This window comes from Manis javanica, chromosome 5 (genome assembly GCF_040802235.1).
Source record: "Manis javanica isolate MJ-LG chromosome 5, MJ_LKY, whole genome shotgun sequence".
Classification (NCBI taxonomy): domain Eukaryota; kingdom Metazoa; phylum Chordata; class Mammalia; order Pholidota; family Manidae; genus Manis; species Manis javanica.
In genome coordinates, this window is record NC_133160.1 from 20,719,902 (window position 1) to 20,739,525 (window position 19,624).

The 19,624-nt window shown below is 47.6% G+C and overlaps 1 protein-coding gene across 15 annotated transcripts in view; it reads right to left on the minus strand.

Moving 5' to 3' along the window:
• DLGAP4 (DLG associated protein 4) overlaps positions 1-19,624 on the minus strand; it is a 185,121-nt gene that overhangs the window by 27,261 nt on the left and 138,236 nt on the right. For 10 of the 15 annotated variants that reach the window (XM_073236648.1, XM_073236647.1, XM_073236644.1 and 7 more), the window contains 3 exons: positions 3,598-3,959; positions 950-1,038; positions 8-420 (listed from right to left, as the gene is read on the minus strand). In XM_073236648.1, the coding sequence (XP_073092749.1) occupies positions 8-420; positions 950-1,038; positions 3,598-3,959 (864 nt within the window). Of the gene's footprint in view, positions 1-7; positions 421-949; positions 1,039-1,280; positions 1,361-3,597; positions 3,960-4,527; positions 4,668-12,415; positions 12,564-17,665; positions 17,711-19,624 lie in introns of those variants that run through there. The other 5 variants (XM_073236650.1, XM_073236651.1, XM_073236654.1 and 2 more) reach the window with 4 other exon arrangements.

The window sequence follows — 19,624 nt, forward strand, 5'->3', positions numbered from 1 at the left end:
CACCCACCTTCTTCAGAGAGGTTGTTCTCTTTGGTCTCCTTGTCCATCTGGCAGCACCATCCCTCCAGCCGTTCTGTTTCTGCCTGAAGTAGCTTCAAGAACCAGTAGCCATCTCGGCGGCAGGCCCCTGGCTGTGCTGGCTCTGCTGGGGAGCTGGAGGAGGTCTCAAGCCAGGGGTCGGGAGGGGGCAGCGAGGATGCCTCTAGAGCAGGGTCGCTGTTGTCTCCATAGGAGAGGTTGCGCTTGATCTGGGCAATCTTAGGGGCCTGCCGCGGGCCAGCATCAATGCTGATGGAGTTGGGGTGTGGGGTACAGTCCGGGAGACTCCTCTCAGATGACTTACAGCTTGAGTCGTTGGCATCCTGGGTGTCTGAGTCAGTGTCCCGTCGGGAGGACATGCTGTGAGAGGGGGCACTGCTTCTGAGGGTGGGGGTGAGGTGGGATGGGGACAGGAAAGGGGAGAGTCACCAAGAGGACCAGAGACCGGACGCCATCCCAACCCGGACACACGGGAGACAGAGAAACGGATGCATCATCTGCTCACCATGCGCCTGAAGCGGGTCCCACAGCCCCCCTCATTCTCTGCTCAGCCCTTGCCCCACCCACCCACGCCCACACGCATACACACACATGGACAAGGTCATAAGGTTGCCTGTTTACTGCAGTGGGGCTAGGAAGACCACCAACAACGGGGTGCTGGGCCATGTCTCAGCCCGACCGTGGCCCCCTGGGGGCTGACTAATCTCAGAGCAAGCGCTCATTTGCCCGCCCCCCCTGCCCGCCCAGCCTCCCATGCCTGGGCCACCGCCCACACCCCAAACCCAGCTCAGTTAATAGAAATCCAGCAAGGAGAAATGGGTTAGGGAGAGCAGGAGAAGGCACAGGAGAGGTGAGAGCAGATGGAAGGAGAGGAGAGGGGAGAAGCAGCCACCACCTCTGTGTGACTTACCGCCAGTCGTCCTCTACCTGAACCCCGATGGACTGGAATTTGGTAGCGGGACTGGGCTCCTCTTTTGGCACTGGCTGAATGCAGTCAACCTTATTGAAGGACAACGACAGCGACGGCACGGAGACAAAGACAAAAATAAAAAACAAACAGCACACTTGCTGCTGAAATTCACATTAGTGGGACAATGCAAACAGACATGTGGACAGACGGGCACGAGGCATGCAGACACTGCACGTGGGCCCAAGGCTGGAGCAGGTTAAGCCGGGCACTGCTCATTCGCGCAGAGGCGGGCAGAGGGTGGGATGGGGTGGAGATGACTGGCTTTCCCTACTCTGAGGAGGGTGCCATCACATCGACTGCTTTGGGTCCGTTGTCCTCCGAGAGATGGGAACCGTTCCTTCTAGTCCTCTCCTTTACACGCATCAGAGAGAAGGAAAAAAAAAGAACAACGAAAGAGAAAGAAAACACACGCACACACACACACAAAGCCACAGCCGTTATCTGGTGCAGTCGCAGCTGGGGGCTGTCTCGAGGCAAAGATCAGTCCCCTGGCCCTGAAGCTGAAGGGCAGGCTGGAGGTGCCTCTACTAGGGGCAGATCTTGGACAGTAGTCTTGATTTGAAAACTGCCACAAGGACAATGGCTAGTAACATCCCTGGACACTGTGGAATGCTGTCCTTGGGCTTCAATGGCTGAGGTTACCTTCAGCACTGGGTGGGTCTGGGGAGCAGGAGGAAGGACCAGGGCCAGGGCCAAGTGCTAAGCTAGCTCTCTTTCTCTACGTTCCTGTGAACTGGAAGGAGACCTGGCGACAGGGATGCCCTGGGCCTGCCTTTTCTTTTTTGGGACAAAGGTGTGTGTATGTGGCCATGGAGCAGGCAGGCCAGCCTTTCCATCTGTGCTCATGAATGAGGGAGAACCCACCCTTGACCTAGGGCCTGAGGCACCAAGGGCTGGGATAGGGATTGTCAGGGTATCCTTGGAAATTGGTGACTTTCCAGTCTCTTGGCTTCATGGGGACCCGTGAGACTTTCTGGGGCAGGGGGCTGAGTGCCAGGCTCCTCCTCACCATGGGGACATAGCTGGATTTCTCCTTCAGCAAGAACGGGCTCAGGGAATGCAGCACCCCTGGATCTCAAGGGGCTGTGGGAGAGCATGGAATGGGGGTGGGTGAATCTGGGAAAGAGAAGTCTAGGACAGGAGAAGAGCTAGGGTCCTTATCCCCATGTGATCTTCTTGTGAAAGGAATGACCGGTGAGCCTAAATCTCTCAGGCCTTCTGGAAAGTTAAGAACTTATGGTTTGACCAAAGAGAGGTGGGGCTGCCAAAGACCTGGGGTGGTCAGGATCAAGAGCCAGAAACTAGGCCGTTTCCTGTGTTCCTAAGAATCCCTCCTGGAGCAGTTGTACAGGGCAGGGGCTAGAGCCTTTATGAAGGAGCCCAGAAAACAGAAGAGTCTCCTGGCCAACTCTCTTCTTGTGGGGAAACTGAAGCTCTGAGTTGACCTCTGGAGGTAAAAATCCAGGCAAGTATAAGAAATTAGCCAGTGTGTCTTCTCTGGTCCAAACCATTCAGACCCCCTTTGCGTCCCAAGTTCCTCCTGCTTCTAGTGCTGTGTCATCCACCTGGCCACATCCATGGAGATCCCTCCCAACCCTAGGCCACAATGCACACCACCATGACCTCCTTGAGCACCCCACCACCACCCTCCCAGGTTTGGGAGGGCTCTGTCTTCCTCAGCTGCCCCCTCCCTGCCCTGCGTTCCACTCTAGTCTGGGGGGCCAGCCAGAGCAGAAGAGTTCTCTCACTCTGCAATTAGAGCAACTCTTGAAAACTGCAAGGCAGGGCCCCAATTTCCCCGGGTCTTCTAACAAGACAGACTGGTGATGTCAGGTGCCCGCAGGAGTTACAGTGCAGCAGGGGAGGGTAAGCTGGCATATGCTGCCAGGCTGTGTGCCACGGCCATGGGCGCAGTTTGGCTTCCAGGAGGGTCTGCTGGGTTTGGCCATCTGGTCCTGGGGAAATGTCTGTCTGGATCCTTTCCCATGGAGGGAGGCATTGGGATTGGCCTCGCACTTCTCAATTCGACAAGGGCTTGGATCCTTGAGCCACCTACCTGTTCCCAAAGCCCAAGAGGGCTCTGGGCAAAGTTCCCCTTCAAGCAACCCCCATAGCTCAGGGGCCCTGCGTCCTGGGCCCTTGGCCCATCTGCATTTATGCTCCATGCTGCTCCCGCCACCAAGTGGGACTGTGGCCTCCACACCTGAGCTGACCTTGGATTAGAGAACTGTTAGGCCAGTCCCGCCTCCCACACGTCAGCTGGCAGGTCAAAGGGCGGAGTGGACAGACAGACAGTGGACAGGCAAACAGTGGACAGGATATGGCTGGCTGAGTGTAACTACATTCATTGTGACAGCCCATCAGAGGAGCAGGGACATGTGCCCATGGCTACAGCAGCTTGGCACGTGTGGGAAATGAAAGGAAGGCATGACTATGGGTGGAATTTAGTTTGGCCACTTGGGGCCAACCCCCAAAAAGAGATAAGCTACCATTGCCCAGGAGACCTAGTGGGCCTCCACCAGATGTAATTACACGCAGACAGGTGCACAGAATGGGCAGAGGACACCGAGTGTGAAAGGGGTCCCTACTTGTATTCCTATAGATGACAGTTTCCTCTTGGGGATGGCTTCAGGGTGGGATTCGTTGCTGGTTAGTGTCCCTTGCTCACTCTTCAGAGCTGCATGTTTTGGGGGTGGCTCAGAGGCTTCAGGGGCTGGGGTGACTCCGCCCCGTGTCACGCTGGGTGGTCGGGTACTGCTGTCCAGGCTGTCCGATGAATTGCTCAGGCCTGACTGGCTCGTCACCTCACTCTTGTGGTCCTGGCTGTCCAGGTAGGTGTCCTGGGCAGACTCCGTACTGCTCTGGACTGTGACTGAGATGAACGGCTTTGACGTGGTGCGTGGAGGGACTGGTGGTGGGGTCTTCTTATATGCCACGAGGCATGATGAACCTGTAGATAGGTGAAAAGAGGTCAGGGAAGGTGAGGTCTCAACTCTCTGGAACCCCTTTCAAGTCTGAGGCCCTACCTGACCTGGCCCTAGCTGTCCCCAGCCGTTCCTGCAGATAGGTTTCCTGGAGCAGAAGAATGGGGGTCAGACACAGCAATAACCAAAGACAGACCCTGCCACCCTTGAAAGGCCAAGGCCAAGTCTAGTGGGGGATGCCAACAGGGACCAAGACACCCTCTGCCTCACAGTCACACACAAATGTATTACTCAGCAGGGGCACAGGTGGTGACAGAGCCTGACCTGTGCCAGTGCGAACAGTGACAGGTGAGTGGAGGTCAGAACAGCTAAGAACCTTGCTTTCCTCAAGCTCACTGAGAGACCCACTGCTCCCCATTTGTCTTTTCCTTATATTCCACCTTCCCTCTGACCTGTTCCCTTTGCGTGGATGCCCCTTCCCTGTCTAGTCAAAGGCCAACACATCCTTCAGGGCCCAGCTAACCCTCCCTTCATCTTGCCATTCCCACCCTCATGTTAAAACCCTGTACACCAATCTACCTCCCCAAGACTCACACTTGGTCCAATTTCTCATTCTCCACCAAGATTCAAAGAACCAGGACCTGCCATGGGTGGGAGCTGGGGTCATCTCTGAATCCCAGCCCAGCCTGGTGCTGGCACCTATCTGAGGTACAGAACACTGAAGGCCCACAGCTAGCTTCTTTCTATTTTTTTAAAAAATATTTTATTAAGGTATGATTGATATACACGCTTATGAAGGTTTCACATGAAAAAACAATGTGGTTACTGCATTTACCCATATTAACAAGTCCCCACCCATACCCCAATTCAGTCACTGTCCATCAGTGCAGCAAGATGTCACAGATCTACTATGTGCCTTCTCTGTGCTACACTGTTCTCCCCATGATACCCCACACCATGTGTACTAAACATAATACCCCTTAATCCCCTTCTCTCTTCCTCCCCACCCACCCTTCCACACCCCTCCCCTTTGGTAACCACTAGTTCATTCTTGGAGTCTCTGAGTCTGCTATTTTGTTCCTTCAGTTTTGCCTCATTGTTATACTCCACAAATGAGGGAAATCATTTGGCATTTGTCTTTCTCCATCTGGCTTATTTCACTGAGCATAATGTCCTCCAGCTAAATCCATGTTGTTGCAAATGATAGGATTTGTTTCTTTCTTATGGCCAAATAGTATTCCGTTATGTATATGTACCACCTTTTCTTTATCCATTCATCAACTTAGGTTGCTTCTATATCTTGGTTATTGTAAAAAGTGCTGCGATAGACATATGGGTGCATATGTCTTTTTGAATCTGAGAAGTTGTATTCTTTGGGTAAATTCCAAGGAGTGGGATTCCTCGGTCAAATGATATTTCTATTTTTAGTGTTTTGAGGAACCTCCATACTGCTTTCCACAGTGGTTGAACTAACTTACATTCCCACCAGCAGTGTGGGACGGTTCCCCTTTCTCCACATCCTCACCAGCATTTGTTGTTCTTAGTCTTTTTGATGCTGGCCATCCTTACTGGTGTGAGGTGATATCTCATTGTGGTTTTAATTTGCATTTCCCTGATGATTAGTGATGTGGAGCATCTTTTGATGTGTCTGTTGGCCATCTAAATTTCTTCTTTGGAGAACTGTCTCTTCATATCCTAGCCCATTTGTTAATCGGGTTATTTGCTTTTTGGGTGTTGAGGCGTGTTAAGTTCTTTATATATTTTGGATGTTAACCCCTTGTCAGAAATGTCATTTACAAATATATTCTCCCATACTGTAGGATGCCTTTTTGTTCTGTTGATGGTGTCCTTTGCCATACAGAAACTTTTTAGTTTGATGTAGTCCCATGAGTTCATTTTTGCTTTTGTTTCCCTTTCTCAAGGAGATGCGTTCAGGAAGAAGTTGCTCATGCTTATATTCAGATGTTTGCCTATGTTGTCTTCTAAGAGTTTTATAATTTCATGACTTACATTCAAGCCTTTAATCCATTTCGAGTTTACTTTTGTGTATGGGGTTAAACAATAATCCAGTTTCATCCTCTTACATGTATCTGTCCAGTTTTGCCAACACCAGCTGTTGAAGAGGCTGTCATTTCCCCATTGTATATCCATGGCTCCTTTATTGTATATTAATTGACCATATATGGTTGGGTTTATATCAGGGTGCTCTAGTCTGTTCCATTGGTCTATGGGTCTGTTCTTGTGCCAGTACCAAATTGTCTTGATTACTATGGCTTCGTAGTAGAGCTTGAAGTTGGGGAGCATGATCCCCCCAGCTTTATTCTTCCTTCTCAGAATTGCTTTGGCTATTCGAGGTCTTTTGTGGTTCCATATGAATTTTAGAACGATTTTCTCTAGTTCGTTGAAGAATGCTGTTGGTATTTTGATAGGAATTGCATTGAATCTATAGATTGCTTTAGGCAGGATGGCCATTTTGACAATATTAATTCTTCCTGTCTATGAGCATGGAATGAGATTCCATTTATTGGCATCCTCTTTAATTTCTCTGAAGAGTGTTTTATAGTTTTCAGGGTATAGGTCTTTCACTTCCTTGGTTAGGTTTATTCCTAAGTATTTTATTCTTTTTGATGCAATTGTGAATGGAACTGTTTCCCTGATTTCTCACTCTGCTAGTTCATTGTTATAGTGTATAGGAATACCACAGATTTCTGTGTATTAGTTTTGTATCCTGCAACTTTATTGAATTCAGATATTATTAGATCTAGTAGTTTCAGAGTGGATTCTTTAGGGTTTTTTATGTACAATATCATGCCATCTGCAAACGGACAGTTTAACTTCTTTCTTGCCAATCTGGATGCCTTTTATTTCTTTGCGTTGTCTGATTGCCGTGGGTAGGACCTCCAGTACTATGTTGAATAGAAGTGGGGAAAGTGCATCCTTGTCTTGTTCCCGATAATAAAGGAAAAGCTTTCAGCTTCTCGCTGTTAAGTATGATGTTGGCTGTGGGTTTGTCATATATGGCATTTATTATGTTGAGGTACTTGCCTTCTATACCCATTTTGTTGAGAGTTTTTATCATGAATGGATGTTGAATTTTGTCAAATGCTTTTTCAGCATCTATGGAGATGATCATGTGGTTTTTGTCCTTCTTTTTTTGATGTGGTGGATGATGATGATGCATTTTCGAATGTTGTACCATCCTTGCATCCCTGGAATAAATCCTACTTGATCATGATGGATGATCTTTTTGATATATTTTTGAATTCGGTTTGCTAATATTTTGTTGAGTATTTCTGTATCTATGTTCATCAGGGATATTGGTCTGTATTCTTCTTTTTTTCCTGGTGTGTTTGCCTGGTTTTGGTATTAGAGTGATGGTGGCCTCATAGAATGAGTTTCGAAGTATCCCCTCTTCTTCTACTCTTTGGAAAACTTTAAGGAAGATGGGTATTAGGTCTTCACTAAATGTTTGATAAAATTCAGTGGTGAAGCCGTCTGGTCCAGGGATTTTGTTCTTAGGTAGGTTTTTGATTACCAGTTCGATTTCATTGCTGGTAATTGGTCTGTTCAGATTTTGTGTTTCTTCCTTGGTCAGCCTTGGAAGGTTGTACTTCTATGTTATCCAGTTTGTTAGCATATAATTTTTCATAGTATTCTCTAATAATTCTTTGTATTTCTGTGGTGTCCGTAGTGATTTTTCCTTTCTCACTTCTGATTCTGTTTATCTCTGTAGACTCTCTTTTTTTCCTTGTTAAGTTTGGCTAGGGGTTTATCTATTTTGTTCATTTTCTCAAAGAACCAGCTCTTGCTTTCATTGATTCTTTCTATTGTTTTAGTCTTCTCGATTTTTTTGTTTATTTATGCTCTAATCTTTATTATGTCCCTCCTTCTACTGACTGCCTCATTTGTTCTTCTTTTTCCAGTTTCATTAATTGTGAGTTTAGACTGCTCATATTGGATTGTTCTTCTTTCCTGAGGTAGGCCTGTATTGCAATATACTTTTCTCTTAGCATGGCCTTGGCTGCGTCCCACAGATTTTGTGGTGTTGAATTATTGTTGTAATTTGTCTCCGTATATTGCTTGATCTCTGTTTTTATTTGGTCATTGATCCATTGGTTATTTAGGAGCATGTTGTGAAGCCTCCATGTGTTTGTGGGATTTTTCATTTTCTTTGTGTAATTTATTTCTAGTTTCATACCTTTGTGGTGTGAGAAACTGTTTGGTACAATTTCAATCTTTTTGAATTTACTGAGGCTCTTTTTGTGGTCTAGTATAGGATCTATTCTTGAAAATGTTCCATGTCCACTTGAGAAGAATGTATATTCTGTTGCTTTTGGGTTTATAGTTCTGTAGATGTCTGTTAGGTCCATCTGTTTTAATGTGCTGTTCAGTGCCTCTGTGTCCTTACTTATTTTCTGTCTGGTTGATCTGTCCTTCAGAGTGAGTGGAGTGTTGAAGTCTCCTAAAATGAATGCATTGCATTCTATTTCCCTTTTAATTCAGTTAGTATTTGTTTCACATATGTACGTGCTCCTGTGTTGGGAGCATAGATATTTATAATGGGTATATCTCCTTGTTGGATTGACCCCTTTATCATTATGTAATGTCCTTCTTTGTCTCTTGTGACTTTCTTTGTTTTGAAGTCTATTTTGTCTGATACAAGTACTGCAACTCCTGCTTTTTTCTATTAGTTGCATGAAATATTTTTTTCCATCCCTTCACTTTTAGTCTGTGTATGTCTTTGGATTTAAAGTGAGTTCTTGTAGGCAGCATAAAGATTGGGTCTTGTTTTTTTATCCATTCAGTGACTCCATGTCTTTTGATTGGTGCAGTCAGTCCATTTACATTTAGGATGATTATCGATAGGTAATGTACTTATTGCCACTGCAGACTTTAGATTCATGGTTACCAAAGGTTCAAGGTTAATTTCCTTACTATCTAAGAGTCTAACTTAATACACTTAATATGCTATTACAAACACAATCTAAGGGTTCTTTTCTTTTTCTCCTCCTTTTTCTTCCTCCTCCATTCTTTATATATTAGGTATCATACTAGGTACTCTGTCTATCCCTTGATTGACTTTGGAGAGAGTTCATTTAATTTTGCATTTGCTTAGTAATTAGCTGTTCTATTTTCTTTACTGTGGTTTTATTACCTCTGGTGACAGCTATTAGACCTTAGGAACACTTCCATCTATAGCAGTCCCTTCAAAATAGACTGTAGAAATGGTTTGTGGGGGGTAAATTCTCTCAGCTTTTGCTTATCTGGAAGTTGTTTAATCCCTCCTTCAAATTTAAAAGATAACCTTGCCAGATAAAGTAATGTTGGTTCCAGGCCCTTCTGCTTCATTGCATTAAATACATCATGCCACTCCCTTCTGGCCTGTAAGGTTTCTGCTGAGAAGTCTGATGTTAGCCTGATGGGCTTTCCTTTGTATGTGATCTTATTTCTCTCTCTGGCTGCTTATAACAGTCTGTCCTTATCCTTGATCTTTGCCATTTTAATTACTATATGTCTTGGTGTTGTCTTCCTTGGGTCCCTTGTGTTGGGAGATTGGTGGATCTCCATGGCCTGAGAGACTATCTCCTTCCCCAGATTGGGGAAGTTTTCAGCAATTACCTCCTCAAAGACACCTTCTATCCCTTTGTCTCTTTCTTCTGGTATCCCTATAATGCGAATATTGTTCCATTTGGATTGGTCACACAGTTCTCTGAATATTCTTTCATTTTTGGAGATCCTTTTTTCTCTCTGTGCCTCAACTTCTTTGTGTTCATTCCACTTCTCTAGTTTCTATTTCATTCATCATCTCCTCCACCATATCCAATCTGCTTTTAATACCTTCCATTGTGCTCTTCAATGATTGTAACTCTGACTGGAATTCATTCCTGAGCTCTTGAATATCTTTCCATACCTCCATTAGCATGTTGATGATTTTTATTTTGAACTCCCTTTCAGAAAGAGTCATAAGGTCCATATCATTTAAATCTTTCTCCGGAGTTACATTAATTTTACTCTGGACCAGGTTCCTTTGGCATTTCATATTTGTGTATGGCGCCCTCTAGTGTCCAGAAGCTCTACTCTCTGGAGCTGCTCAGCCCCTGAAGCAATGTTGGGGGCTTCAGGGGAGTGGGATTGGTGCTTGGGGCGGGGGGGTGGGGGGGTGGGAAGAGCTGTTTCTTGCTTCCCAGGTGCCATGCCTGTCTCCACTACCTGAACCAGTGGGCCGAACACACAGGTATAAGCTTTTGTCCCAGAGCAGCCAGATATGGATCCCTGCTTTTCACAAGCAGCTGGAATCTCAGTCTCTTCAGGAATTCTGCTTGTCTTAGCTTTCCAACCCCGTAATCACGAGAGTATCATGAAAGCACCATGAAATGTAGGTTTGTGCTCCCAGAGCAGATCTCCGGAGTTAGGTATTCAGCTGTCCCAGGCCTCCACTCCCTCCCTGCTCAGTTTCTCTCTTCTCTCGCTGATGAGCTGGGGTGGGGAAAGGGCTTGGGTCCCACTGGGCCACAGCTTTGGTACATTACCCTGTTCCATGAGGTCTGCTCTTTTCTCCAGGTATATGCAGTCTGGCGCTGACCTCTTTACTGTTGCTCTCTCAGGATTAGTTGTATTAATTATATTTTTGTATTATATACAGTTTTAGGAGGAAGCCTCTGTCTTACCTCTCATGCTGCCATCTTTAATCCTCTGTCCTACAGCTAGCTTCTTAAATACAGAACTTTTTGTTTGACACAGAAGGTGTTTTCAAACAGCAAAAGTTACTTGCAGTGAGGGGCTGGGTCAGAGCCAAAGGCTTTTCTCAGTATTTTATCTCCAACTGCTCTTTCCCCAGTGAAGACTGAAACAAGCCTGTACTGGGGCCCTGGCCCAGGCAAGGAGGGAGAGCCAAAGCAGTGACTTTGAGCCTTTCCTAGAAGGAGCTACCAAGCACAGTGATATTGATGGGTCTGTGACCACAAAACAAGGCCCAGTGCCACAGAGGTTTTGGACGAGGTACAGCAGAATCCATCCATCTGCCACTATGAACTATCACACACAAATCTATGAGAATGGCTAAAATAACAAAAGGTGACAACCTCAAATGCTGGTAAGGATGTGGAGAAACTGAATCACGCTGGTGGGAATGTAAAATAATACAATCACCCTGGAAAACAGTCTGGCAGTCTCTTTTAAAATTGAACATGCAATTACCATATAACCCAGCAAATGTACTCTTGAGCAATTATCCCATAGCAATAACATGTTCACAAAAAACATGAATGTTCATGGCAGCCTTGTCATGAATTTAATGTCAAAAAATGAACTACTCAGCAATAAAATGAATGGACTACTGACATAAGCGACAACTTGAATGAATTTCAAGCAAAGTATATTAAGTGAAAAAAGCAATCTCCAAAAGTTAGGTACTGTTTATCTATTTATAAAATACTCTTGAAATGACTTAATTATAAAGATGGGGAACAGATTAACAGTTGGTGGGGAGACTAGGGAGAGGTGATGAGGAGGCTGGAATGGACGGAGATGTGGTTATAGAAGGGCAACAAGAAGGAACCTGGTGTACTAACTGACAAAACAGGTGGGGAGGTGGGGGGGGGGTGCATCACCTACACAGGTGATGAAACTACACAAGACTGAATACACGCAAGTGAGTCCAAGTGAAAATGGTGAAATCTGGGTAAGACTCGTGGGTTGTATTATGTCGTTATTCTGGTTATGATAATGTATTACTGCAAGATTTTACTATTGAGGGAAACTAGGTCAAGGGTACATAGGACCCCTCTGTATTATTTCTTGAAATTATATGTGAATGAAAGTTACCTAAAAATAAAAATTTAATTTAAAAAACCCTTCCATCTGTTTGCCAGATAGATATATATTAAGCCAGGTCCCGAATTGGATTCCAGGAAAGCTAGGAGCCCTCACTAGCAGAGAAACAGCTAGAAATGTGTGCTTCAACAGTAACAGATGTTGCAAAGGAAGAGCGCAGGAGCTGGGTGCTGTGTCTGATGCCTGACTTAGTCTAGAGATGGCAAGGTTGCTGGGAGCTCAGAGCCAGAGCACTCAACTCCTACTCCATTCAGAATTTCCCAGTCCTGCTCAGGCTTTGAAAATAACCCAGGAATCCCACAGAAAGACACCCACGATCTCTGACTCCCCAACCTGAGAAGGGCATTCCACAGGCAGGTAACAAAGGCAGTAAGCAAAGCAGGATGCAGGACTTTGGTCCACAGGGGAATGGCCCTCCAATGTGCAGGCCCCATGGGAGAAGGGACAGGCCTGCTCAGGGATCAGCTCCCAAGTTCAGCTGGCCGTAAGGCATAGGCTCACATGCAAGAGCTGGGTCATTTACTGAGTTGTGCTCAGCAGGTTTACGGCTTTGTAATTTAAGCCTCACAGTGACTTTGTGAGGTGGGGATATAATTATACCCACTTTACAGATGGGATATGTGAGGCTCAGAAAGGTTAGATAACTTACCCAGAATTGCCAACAGTAAGTGGCAACCACATTTGTCGGTTGCACAGCCCACTTCGCTCGGCTCCCCAGCCTCAGGCTCCTCCCCGCAAGTATCTGGACCTTCACTGATCACTGTGGCTCCAGCAGACTGCTGGACCCTGGAACCACTCTGCAGGGGCACATGCAAGCTGAAATCTGACTGCTGGAGTAGGAGGGGCCTAAAGGTAGAGGCCTGGCTTCCAGGCCCCAGCAATGCCTCACAGAAGTCCTTGCCCCTTCCCTGAACTTTTCAGTGCCCTCATCTGTTCAATGAGGGAGAGGGGTAGTTCACAACACATTCACAGAGCTCTTGGCAAACTCAAAGCATTTTCTCAATCATTCTCTCATTCAAGGACAGATGGGGAGCTTCCTATCACTGACTGAAGCTAGGACTCCTGTTCTGAATCCCTTCTTACTGCTGAAAGTCTATCACTTGAGAGTCATTCCTTTGGTGGTGAGGATCCAGAAGCCAGAGGGCAGTGGGGAACCAGACAAGGCTGAATTCAGGCCGCAGCTGTCATGAACCAGTTGTGTGGCCACAGGGAGTGATCAAACAGGCTACATCACAGACGGTAAGGCTCAGACAGGCCCAGGGCTGGCCTGGCTCCTACTGGTCTGGAGAGTGGGTGAGCCAAAATTTACCACTTCCCAGCCCTTGGTGGAGAGGCTGGGCTGGTTCTCTGACCATCCCAGGGGCAGTTTACCCCAAGAGATGGACATTTAGGGCAGCCTGTTGAAACCAATGGCACCAGTGCTCAGCAGAGACAGGACTCACTGTGGATTTCAGAGGAGTTTTTGCCCTAGATCAGAAGAGGGAAGCCCCAATCTGCCCAAAATGTTTAAGGGGGGGATGTCCTCTTAAAGGGATTGCATGAGTGTAAGGAGCCAGAAGTAGCTCTAAGACTGGCTAAGGCTGTATGATCCCAATCAGGGTCCTTGTCCCCATCTGTGGGGAGGGGCCTATTACTGGCCTGAGGGATCTGCATGGAAGAGGCACCCCCACTAGGAGACAATGGGATGCCCACGGCCAGGGGTCTGGACAGATGGCTGACCCTCCAGCTTCTCTTTCAGGGTTGTCTAGGCCCCAGAGTCCTGTTGATATATATGTAGAAGCCCTGAGCCCAGGCTCATTAGACAGAAAGTAAACTAACCAGAGGTCAGGCCAGATGTGGTAAGAGAAAAAGTGAACTTGTCTTGGATTCCCTGTGTTTCCTGGGGCACGGGCCACAGCCAGGTAAGTGGTACACTGAACAGAGGGGATCTGGGGGCCCTGGGGGCTCCCTGGGTGGCAGGCACCTCTCAGCTCTGCAGAACTCTTCTCCCCAGCAGCAGGGGGAGGGGACACAACTGAATGACTCTCAGGCTCTCATTTTACACAGGTGAAGTGCCAGGAAATACAGGTCATATCCCCACCCCGCCCCTTCCAACTGAGTACTCCAGCCACTCTGTGTTCCTCACACCCACTGCACTTCTTCCCACCTCGGGGCCTTTACGCATGCTGCTCCTTTTGCCTGGAATGTTTCTCTCGGCTCCTCACATTTCAAATGTCACTTCCTCAGAGAGGCCTCTTGCCTTCAACTTCCCCATCACCCAGGGATCTCCATAGGAGCACCTATTACATTGGTCATCAGCTCACTTGGGAATTTCCTTGCTGATGGTTATAGGCCTGGCACAGTTGGGGGAACTGTCTTTCCTGGCACAGCAGCTTATATCCCAGGCCCACGGTAACAGCTCAAGCACAGAAAGCTCTCAGTAAGTATTTGTTGAATGAGAAAAGGAACCTCATCATCACTGTAAAACTCAACTGCCAAAATTCAAGATTATGTAGCCATAGTAAAGGCTCCCAACACTTTAGTATCCACGTTTCTAGTCCCCTCCTAAATTTGAAGCCCTTTTTAAAGCTTGGTCCCGCCCACTCATCTCCTGCCAGCCCACCCCCTTTCAGCATGCCCCTTCCAGCTTCCCAGAAGCAAATGCACCCTTTCCCAAACACACCACACTCTTCATGCACCCAAGCCTTTGCACCTGCGCTTGTTTCTACCAGAATCCCTTTTCGGGTACTCTGTGCTTGTTGTCCTCTTGCCAGTTCCTCCACCCCCAGCTCTTTCTGGTCTAGGCAGAGTCTGTCTGCCCTTCTCCCTTCTCTGTGGACCAATGGAGCCTGCCGAACTGTGGTCGATGCGTGCTGGCAACCCAGTGCCCAGCCCAGAGGGTGCACAACCATCATTTGCCAATTGAACTCTAGAAGGAGCAAGTGCCCCAGAGGCCAAAGGTGTTGGACCTGGCCAGCCTTAGATCCTCCAGGATGACCCTCCTTGTCCTGGGGAAACATGCAATCTCTTTTTTTTTATTATTAAGGCATCATTGATATATATATACTCTTATGAAGGCTTCACAAGAAAAAACAATGTGGTCACCACATTCACCCCTATTATCAAGTTCCCCCCACATACCCCATTGCAGTCACTGTCCATCAGTGTAGTAAGATGCCACAGAGTCCCTATTTGTCTTCTCTGAGCTACATGAGACATGCTCTCTTTTGTGCCACAATTTATAACATGGCAATAACTTTTTGTCCATTCACTCTGTAAAACTTTCAGATTTGCCCAGGAATCTTGGGGGTGAACATCTCTCCAGAGCAACCATCTCCTCCAGCTAGTCCTTGTGCATATTTTCAAAGATCCTGAATTAAACATCCACTGAGCCACAGCAGTGCATGCACACTGAATCCCCCCGCCCAGGGGCCATGCTTCTCTGTCCCCATATTGGCCATGCCAGTCTCTCATGCCAAAGCTGAGACAGGAGGCAGTTGTGCAATGCCCCATCTCTGTAGCCTGCCCCCAGACCCAGACATGCAGCCCAGCCTCCCTGCCCCACAGTGCACAAATCCTTACTTCTTCTAAGTAGAAGCTCCCTTTGTCTCATTTCTGCCTTCTGCCCCAAGACTTTATCTGACAAACTATTTATCAGGTCAGAATGAATCTGTTTCTGCATTTTTTTTTTAATGTTAAAGTGTATAAGATGGCCAAACAGTTCAGATGCTCAGAGGAGTGGCTGTGACTCTATCTCCCAAGATAGAGATCTGGAGGACACAGCAACCCCAGGAAGTTAGTCCCTTGCAAGTCCTTGGAGGCCCAGCACAGCCCTCATGCCTGCTGACTCCTAGAGGCCTGAGCTTGGAAGAAAGGCTAAAGAAGAGGTCAAGCCTCCAGAAGAGGAACAAATTCAGGAGACTATAGACAGTGTGGAAGCCATGCAGCAGGCTTTTCAGAAGAGGTAGCAGGGCCCCACCCAAGGCCCCATGTGAATAGACAAAGCTGGTCCTAGGGCCAGAATCCCTAAACTGCCTTTGCTGGCCCTGTCAGGCTTAGGAGAGGGCTTGGCAAAGGGCTGAGGACTGCAAGATCCCATTCCTTCTCTCCCCCAAGTAACCTGTCAAAGCATGCAGCTAAATTGGACAACTCATTTGTGTGTGATGGCAAAAACAGAACTCAAGGCTTCCACCCACCCAGCCTCAAATTCTTCCCTCTGTTTCTTCCCCCAAAATGAGAATTCCAAACAAGCAGATCAGCATCAGGGACAGACTACCTTCTGAGAGTTACTTTCTTGTTGACAGCCCATATGGCCCCCACTTTCCCACTGTGTCAGTCTAGAAGCTACCTCAGTGAGTCAGCAACATCAAACTTTAAATTAAAACTACAGCAAGAGGGACAGGTAGCCCCACACACCACAACATCCTCCATGCCCCACAGCCAGGCATTTCTAACTGCCTCTCACAGCCTTGTGCACATCAATTGTTTCACTCATAAAATTGGGTGTGATACTTCCTATCTCAATAGCAAGGCCCTAGGCAGCTCTGCAAGCACTGAAATGCCAAAGCTGTCTGGAGCTGAGTGTGTCCAAGAAGAATCTGGACGCCCCCCTCCCCAACAATGGCCTTGCTTTCCTAGAGAGGGGACTCCATGCACTCTTACCTGAGAAGCCTGGGAATTCCTACCCACCTCTTCCAGCCCTCCCCAACAAAAGTACATGTTACTGAGACTGGCTTCTCTTCATCCCCATCCACTTGGTCTAGGCTTCCACCTTCTACCCCCTGGTGCTTCTAGTAAGAGCCAAAGTGATGACAGATAATTACCAATGACGCTTTGTAATTGTGGGGTGAGCTCCCACAACTCCAGTGACCATGGTTTCTAGATGAAAGAGAGAGTAATCACCTCCTGGGGAACAGCCTAAGGGACCTTCTGGATGACATGAAGGTTGACTGGGCCTGGAAGGATGAACCAGTCACCAAGTGGTAAGGAAATGCGGGCCTTCTGGGTGAAGGGATCATCTGTGAGCAAAGGAGCAGGGCAGGCCAGCCAAGGCACAGGAAGACAAATGGAACCAGGGCATGGCTCGGCCAAGTGGGACCTCAGTAATTTAGCTAGGGAAGGGAAGACAGGGATGAAGCAAAGAGGCCTGAGAGGCAGATGCCTCTCCCCAGAGAGGGTCCTAAGCTTCCTGGGGCCACCTGGACAGCAGTAACAAACGCATCTTCTTCCTGCCCATAGTACCTCTCATAAAATCCCTCCCAACAGGCCTGCAGTCAGAGATGCTGTCTGCAGGTACACCTGAGAGCAGCCGGAGGGTGCTGTCACTTCCTATCTCAATAGCAAGGCCCTAGGCAGCTCTGCAAGCACTGAAATGCCAAAGCTGTCTGGAGCTGAGCGTGTCCAAGAAGAATCTGGACGCCCCCCTCCCCAACAATGGCCTTGCTTTCCTAGAGAGGAGACTCCATGCACTCTTACCTGAGAAGCCTGGGAATTCCTACCCACCTCTTCCAGCCCTCCCCAACAAAAGTGCATGTTACTGAGACTGGCTTCTCTTCATCCCCATCCACTTGGTCTAGGCTTCCACCTTCTACCCCCTGGCCTCCCTGCTTTGTCAGTGGCCCAACCCATCCACGAACACTCTTCAAACTGCAGCCTGAGGAATTTCTTAAAAGTACAAATTAGATTACTTCCTCCCCTTTGTAAAACTTTTCAAAGGCTCCCTAATCCATAAAGAATAAAAGGCATGTTGCTACCTTGGCCTACAACAGGAACTGGCCCATGTCCCCTTTCTCCAACTTCAACTCCTGGACTTTCCCCTTGCTCATTCTATTCTACACTATCCTCTTTGCTATTCCTCAAACACTTGAAGCATGTGCCCACCTCAGGGCCTTGAACCTGCTGAGGTCATCCCCTCTCCTACCTTTGCATGCCTACACCTTCCCATCCTCATCTTCAGCTCAAGTGTCAGGTGTCACATCTTCAATGAGGGCCTCTGACCACCATGTCTAAAGCTGTTAGTCGTTCTCTGAAGACCCTGCTTTGTTCAAGTATTGATAAACTTTTTGGTTCACTTGTCTTTTGTCTCTTGCCTACCAGATAGGGATCCTGAGTATTTAATATGGGTTCCTAAGGGAGGAGACCCTTGAGTATCTTAGAAATTATGATGTTTTCCCAGCACTGAACCAATACATGGCTGGGCTCAGTAAATATTTATTGAATAAATGAAGACATCCCTATTTCATAGTTAGGTAAACTGAGTCTCAGGGAAGCAGAATGATTTCACTCTTGACTGTGAGTTAAAGTCTAATGTCCAGGGCCAGGGCTTTGAACTCCCTTCAGGTCAGCCGCCAACACACACACACACACACCTGGAATACAGTCTGGTAGGAGGAAAAGCCTTGACCAACTCTGAAGTTGGGCAATGAGGCCATGGAAACGAGGGCTTAACAAACCCTAAGCACTGGGTATGAGAAATTTTTGAAAAATAACCACTTCTGAAAGAAGGCAGAGAAAGAAAGTGGGCAGTGCTTCTGGCACTTCCCAGGTGAGGCAGACCATATGTACAGACTTAAAGAATCATACTGAGCAAGTCCTGGCCAGGCGCTGCTTTATTCCAGACAGAGGACTAGGAGGACAGGTAATTATCACTGATGATTTATAGATGAGAGCACAGGCTTCTCACTTTTTAAGAGTGGCAATGTAGAGAAGCTCTGTTCTGTGAGGCTAGGGTGCCAGGCTCTAAACCCAACACTGGCCATGGTGGGCTATGTATTTGCACAGGGCCTGATTCTTCCTGGGCCTTAGTTTCCCCAGCTGTAACTAAGTGGGCTGACCTTGAATGAGGGTCATAAGTTCAAATGTCTATAGGAGACTGAGCATCTAACCCTCCTGGCCCATAGCAGGTGAGAGAAACCAGTCTGGACTTTAAAAAAAATCATAAAACCAGTCAATTTTTAAATGGGGTTAGTTAATTTGAAGTTTTAAAAAACACCATGCACGTACATGCCTGCCAGCTAATGTGGCCTGTGGCACACAAGTTTGTGGCTGCTAGCAGATGCCCTCAGATTTTCTCCTTCTGGAGCCCCAGCCCCTCTCCTCTGCTCTCCAGAAAGCCTGTCCATCAGAGCCTCCCCTTGGAAAGGCAGGAGACCCTTGAGAACCTTGAAACTGAGGCAGCCAGGAGGCATTTCAAGAGGTCATTTCATAACCCTAACCTTAGCCCTAGCCCTAGCCCCAGCCCTACCCACTACCCCTACTCCTATCCTAGCGTACCAAGTCTCAGAGCTAGGCTAAAGCAGAGAAAGCCCTTTCTAGTTGGCAGGCCAGGTCTGGTTTTAGGCTCAAGGCACAGCGGCAGGAGAGCCCCATCCAGAGCGCACATGGCCACCCATTAATGGGCCTGGAACAGCTGCCAGAGAGGGACCTGCTCAGTTGCCAGGGTAACAATTCCCCCACCCCCATTGTCAGAGACAGCTGCTTCTTACAAGCAATGTTCATACCCTATTTGGGGTCAAAGGTGTGAGGGGGTTCTGTCCCGACATGTTCAGTCCACAGGGGCTGGAGGAAGGGGTTAAGCAATGAATGCCCTTCCAATGGGCCCATGGTTCTTGTCAGCTGGTTCTCGGAACAGAAGCAGCTGGTCAGGATACTTCACCAGCTACAGGGCATCTCTCCTGGCTAAAAGCTGGGCGAACAGCTGCCTAGCATAAAGTGCTTTAACTGTATCAACTCGGCACTCTTTACCAGACCTATCATTCCCATTTCAAATAGGAAAGGTGAGGCTCAGAGAGAAGTGACTACCCAAGGTCACACAGCCAGTAAGTAGATGAGCCAGGATTTGAGCTCAGGTTTTCTGATCCCAGAGCCAGTGCTTGTAGCT